Source organism: Setaria italica, chromosome VII (genome assembly GCF_000263155.2).
Source record: "Setaria italica strain Yugu1 chromosome VII, Setaria_italica_v2.0, whole genome shotgun sequence".
Classification (NCBI taxonomy): Eukaryota; Viridiplantae; Streptophyta; class Magnoliopsida; order Poales; family Poaceae; genus Setaria; species Setaria italica.
The window spans coordinates 13,802,084-13,807,835 of record NC_028456.1 but is presented as its reverse complement, the minus strand read 5'-3'; the positions used below and the strand labels follow the sequence as shown (position 1 = coordinate 13,807,835).

The 5,752-nt window shown below is 42.3% G+C and overlaps 1 protein-coding gene across 1 annotated transcript; it reads right to left on the bottom strand.

Annotated features, from left to right (window-relative positions):
• Window positions 1–247: 247 nt before the first annotated feature.
• On the bottom strand, window positions 248–3,682 carry LOC101772355 (mitochondrial outer membrane import complex protein METAXIN). The gene is made up of 6 exons (XM_004975188.4): window positions 3,450–3,682; window positions 2,603–2,943; window positions 2,434–2,510; window positions 2,233–2,293; window positions 1,763–1,928; window positions 248–756 (listed from the first exon to the last, which is right to left on the bottom strand). Exons 1-6 carry the CDS (start codon window positions 3,625–3,627, stop codon window positions 578–580), a joined length of 1,002 nt encoding a protein of 333 aa, XP_004975245.1. The 5' UTR covers window positions 3,628–3,682; the 3' UTR covers window positions 248–577.
• Window positions 3,683–5,752: the final 2,070 nt, after the last annotated feature.

The following is a 5,752-nucleotide window of genomic DNA, read 5'->3' as shown; positions in this document are numbered from 1 at the left end:
ACATGTACAAGCAACGCGCGTAGTCTCAAGAGAGCTCTTGTACTCTCAGCAAAGCAGCTAACAGCCGGCGTGAAGACGCTTCGGCGATCGGAAACCCTGGCGCGCGCGAGCTTTCATTTCCGCGTCGTGTGGAAACCCTTGGTCGACTCGGAATCAGGCTCGTGAAAAGCACTCCGTCCCACGTCTCCATATCCGAACACGAGACTACTACGAGTCTTGAATTGAACTTCACAACTCAAAAGCAAGGTACTGCCAGAGCAACCTTTATTTTGCAAACCAGTAATATTGACTGGACAGAAGTTCAGACCAACCGATTCGACATGTGTCAAAGAAGCATCTCCAAAGCTCCAAAATTCGAATCTGCTTACAGTTGGATTCACTTAAGCCACAAAAAAAAAAAGAGGGGCACGTGTGGGCCCAGATTATGAAGCCGACCAAGGCCCACAAACTCGGTGTATTCCTAGTTACAGTATCAAGTGCATCACATCTCACTGACGGTGGGAACAAATTTTCACAGCACCCAACAAGGGTGTAGGCTGGGCTTGAAACGAATCATGTAGTACAACATAGGGAGGATCTAATCTTCATAATCTAAGCCGTCGTCATCGTCTAGCTCCGAACTATCAGCCCCACCCATCAGTGATAGGAACACAAGGACTCCAACAAGCTGTGCGGCCAGGAAGTACTTTGATCTTTGCCTGAATTTCTTTTCCTCCTCGGTCCGTTCCTTCTTGGCTCTGGGTTTCGGCTTATAACCTAAGAACACCAAACGACAATAAGATGTCTGGAAACAGTCAAGAATATAAGCAGCACAAGTGCCTAGATAACAACCCTCAAAAAGAAAGTGCCAAGATAACAGGGGAAATGAGCCAGGTGAAGTTCAAGTGCAACTTGCTATCACTACTTCAAAATTTCCTCAATGCATTTTACTTATCTCATTTTCAAATGAAAGTGCACACAAGTAAAATGTACAAAAGTAAATATTGTGATAAACCCCTCGACATGAAATTCTGACCAAATATTCCCAAACATATCTGACGAAAATCATTTTGCCAGATGAGCCCAAGTACCATTATTCTGTTCTGGGTTCTCTTGGGGCCCATATGCAACCTATGTATAACCATATAGATTTTCCACTCCTATCCTATAACTAAGCATCGTTTCACACAGTTCCTTTTGGTACAACTTCTTGATTCAATGAAATCAAGAAACAGTTTGAGCCACCAATGATCCAGGATTACAGAAAGTTTTTGGCCGCTAAAATGCTTTTTTTCAGGGAAATACAATAGGGTGTTATTTAGCGCAGCCACTGCTTTACTTTGTAATGAAATGCATTTTTGAAGGGAATAAGTCATCACTTCATACAGAAATATTATGGCTAAATGCGGATGAGTAGACTGCAGAATGCAGATGGCCTTAAACAGTTCAGTGTGTGCATATAATAGCCATTGGCAATAGCACAGATAAAAATAATGATTTTCAGACAAGCAGATCTTAGTTTCTTCACCGTACCTAATTAAATATTGAATGAAATGCATTATTGTATTAAATTCGACAAAATGACAAGCAACAAAGACAACCTGAAAGCATTTGCAGCTCCAGGAAAAAATACTTATAATGGGTGCTAAAGTAAGGCAGAGTTAGGTATAAAATGGCATCATCCAATTTTTAATGTTCCGACAGGTTATCTAGTAGAGTATTCGTGCTATAACTACCAATCTCTGAATTTTGAACATCTGAATAAAGTGATCAGTTTGCTTACTTTGGCCAGCAGATGCTCTTTTCCTGGGGGGGGATGATGATGATGGACTGGGTGATGATCCTAACCCTGATGATGATGAGTCTTCCAGCAATTGGATCTTGTGGTGCTCTACAAAGTTCACCAAGTTTTCATGCTTCTGCAAAGTGCCCCTCAGCACAGATGTGTCCTAAAAAGCAGAAGTAAGATCAGAACATGCCTTGAAGTTTATCAAAACATAGTCAAGAATGTTTTGAATCATTTGCTGGACGGACTTAGGTTATAGCTAAGGAAATTCTTCACAGCATAGATAAGCAACTTAATTCCCCTACTGCTAACGCTGGAGGCATTCGAGATTTGCACCAGTTCTTTTAAATAATGTGCTTGTGCAATTGGGCATCTGTGTTTCAAATCTCAATCAATGTTTCTATGCAATTATACATTAGGCGGTGTTTGCCATCTGGATGTACATCTGAGTATGGAGGGAAACTTACAGGCAATGCATTGAGCACAAAAAGAGCATGTCCAAGGAAAAGAGCATCAACATCTGTAGGGCTTCACAAAGAGAAATAGAAATATTAGTGCTCCATAAAAGTCGCATCAGGACAAATATCCAAGTGCCAGTAACAGTAACCATAAAAAAGCACAAAGAAATATGCTGATTCAAGTGAAACAGGTAAGGATCAGTAGCTTACCTATTATCAAATAGAAAGACTTGATCCCCTAATCTCAAAGACAATGTGTCATATGCAGCACTTGCCTTCTGGTATATCTGTTTAAATAAAAAAAATTGCATCACAAGCTATTAGTGTGCCACCCGGGCAAAAAAAAGGACTAGGAAAATAATGAGTAGGGAGTAGGAACCTCCTCTTCTTTTTCTGCAGCATTAAGCTTCGTTATATCCAGTAGTTGCTTCACATCTCTAGCTTTCTTCCAATGGAGTATCTTTCCAATGGGCCAGGGGAGATCAGAGAAGTATATATCATGCGCGATGCTTCCATCAGAAACCACCCAGAGTTCATACTGCAAAGCGTCCACGAGCCAGGTCGAAACCATGGCCTTCGTGGACAGCACATCAGCGGGAGAAATGCTTGGGTGCTTTGAGTTCAGGTCCAAAATTTTCTCCTCCTTGAGATACTCAATCACACCTCCTTTCTCATTGTTGAACGCCACACAATCACTGAATTCGACATATGGTATGTGATCTGTGGAATCAAAAATTAAGGTGTAAGCAAAGCAATTGCCTCTCGCACATGGCTCAAAAAATATTCTAGCACACCAATGTATGACTCTCCCCGCAGCAATCTACAGATTTATTCCCTTGTACCGCTATCTACATCTTCATGCGCATCCAGGTTCGTGCACAGTGCTGGGACTGCTGGGCGCTGAGCCTGGGCACTGTGTGCTGAGACTGCAAACACCCAGCTTAAACCAAGAGACTGTTAAATACGCCTGTTGCAGATAAACTGACTCATTTTACAAGGACCATACCGAAAACAGCTCACTATCTGTATGGATTTATCTGCAAATTCAAGCGTTACAAGCAATCCCTCCCCAACCAAACATTTCCAGCTGTTTCGATATTAAGAGTAGTTAGTAAGTCCAGAATCATCAGAAATATATTGCATGTAACTTTCATGTCAGAAATATAATTTGGGGGGGCGGGGGGCGGAAGAGAGGGCAGGGCTGCGGGTGCGGGCGGGGAGCTCACCGGCGTCGGGGAAGGAGGTGTCGACGTGGATGTCGAAGGGGACCTGCGCCATCCGGAGGTAGAGGAGCACGGGGAGGCTGGTGGGGCAGGCGGTGGGGAGCCCGAAGCACGGCTTCCGCGCCACCAGCACCTTCCGCTCCGCCGCCTCCCACTCCGCGGCGGCCGCCGCCGATGCCATCCGAAGCGGTGGGCTGGGGTTTGGACCCGAGGAAGGAGGCGCACCCCTTAAGAAGGCCTAAAGAGCCGAGATTCCCAAGTGTCACTGGGATCGGGCCCGTCAACATATTTGTATCCAACAAAACAGGTCAGATAGGTTACCGATGAAAGCAGGAATCGAACCTGTCAGTTCATTATCTGAAAGATGAAAATAGAAAAGTTGTTTCATCTTCCCAAATTCTGGCAGAATTTGCCCTTTCAGCATGCAGTTTGAGAGATCTGCTTTCTGAAGCCCAGAGATATTGGTTAACTGAACTCGGATTGACCCAACAAGGTTATTTCCACCTAAGGGCTAATTTGGCAAGGAGGGGAGCAAAACCTAGCGTGGGGAGGTATATTATCGGCACTTGAGATCCCGGATTCAGGGGTGTTTGGATACGAGGTGCTAAACTTTAGGAGTGTTGCTAATTAGAAGGACTAAACATGAGCTAATTATAAAACTAATTGCAGAACCTCTATACTAATTCGCAAGACGAATCTATTGAGCCTAATTAATCCATGAGTAGCACATGAGTAGCAGCACATTGTCAAATCATGGACTAATTAGGCTCAATAGATTCGTCTCGCGAATTAGACTCCATCTGTGCAATAGATTTTGTAGGTAGTCTATGTTTAATACTCTTAATTAGTATCCAAACATCTTATGCGACCGGTACTAAACTTTAGGAGGTGTATCACCTCCTTATACCCTGCGTAAGTTTGGCAGACAAGGGCACAAATCCCTAGTTGCAAAACTAATGCTCAAAACAATCAGAAAAAATCGAGAAACAAGTAATAGAAATTTTGTTCGTATGCAAAACTTCATCAAATAAATAATGGTCATTTCTTGCACAGGAGCAATCCACCCTTACATACATTTTAAAAGTTCTAAAAACATGGTCATTTCTCATCATTACATAAATATAATTAAAATTCTGTGAAAATTAAACTCTATCTGTGATCTTTCCACCAAGTGCTCTGGAAGTAGATGCATGCAGGACAAATTACACAGAAATAGAATAGCCTTCCGGGAGCACCATGTCAATCCTAGTTAGATCCATCGGGCTTCTGCATCAGATAATACAAGCACATAATTAGTACTTAACGGAACAATAACCAACAAACTGTACTTGTAACTGATGCACACAACCTGAGTCCTACAACCAGTAGCTACTTCTCATGGAAATAGTAGCGCATCACTAATGCATTGGTACAGAGTAAACTATACTTCATTCTGAAGTATACTTGTAACTGAACCGCTAGAGCCCCACTAGCATGGCACTAAGGCTGGCTACCTCCTGTGCAGCTAAGCCTACTACTTTCCTGATCTGAAAATTATCCTACCATTGTTAAATCAGTGCAAAGCTAGAAAATATGGAGTGACAAGACATCAGCATTGGAATTTCAAGTGCTCGCTAGCCTATCAGGTCTGAACCCCCACTTTCAGCATCTTCCCATGATGATGTGCCATGCTAGATTATCTCCGTATCTTAATTTATCTTAGCACTAGCCCAGAACCCACTTCATCTCCTGTTAGTCCATATGTTTCTGAACATTTGATTTCAGGCATTCTAAATCTTAAAAACTGGTGAACTAGCAGACCAAAGAAGGGAGCGTCCATCATAACAGCTATATTAACTAGATGCATCTACAGCAGTAGTACAACCTAGGAAAGAAGCTGGTTGAATAAATTAACAATGGATTGCACTGGCTAGTAAGGATTGCACAACGAAGCTATCTTTAGGATCTTAGCGACTGACTCTCGGATCATGTAGTGCTTCCCATAAGGGCTCTGCAATTAAAAAAAAGTGAAATAATTTAGCCATGTTAGCAGAAGAAGGTTCACACAAAGAAAAATTTTACATGGTTACACAAGCATTAGAAATTCATCTGTTCAATCATATTTATACCAACCCTACTTGCATTTCAAGTCAGCATGATCAGACAAGTATGTTTTTCTTGAACCACACATTGAGCATATTCAAAGAGAGACACCTGATTTTTCACTTTAGCCACAGTAATCGAACATTACGATTCTTGGTTGTAATGAATGTCTTCCTGCATATCTCAGATTCAAAAAGATCCAAAGCACCATAGCATCCACTTGA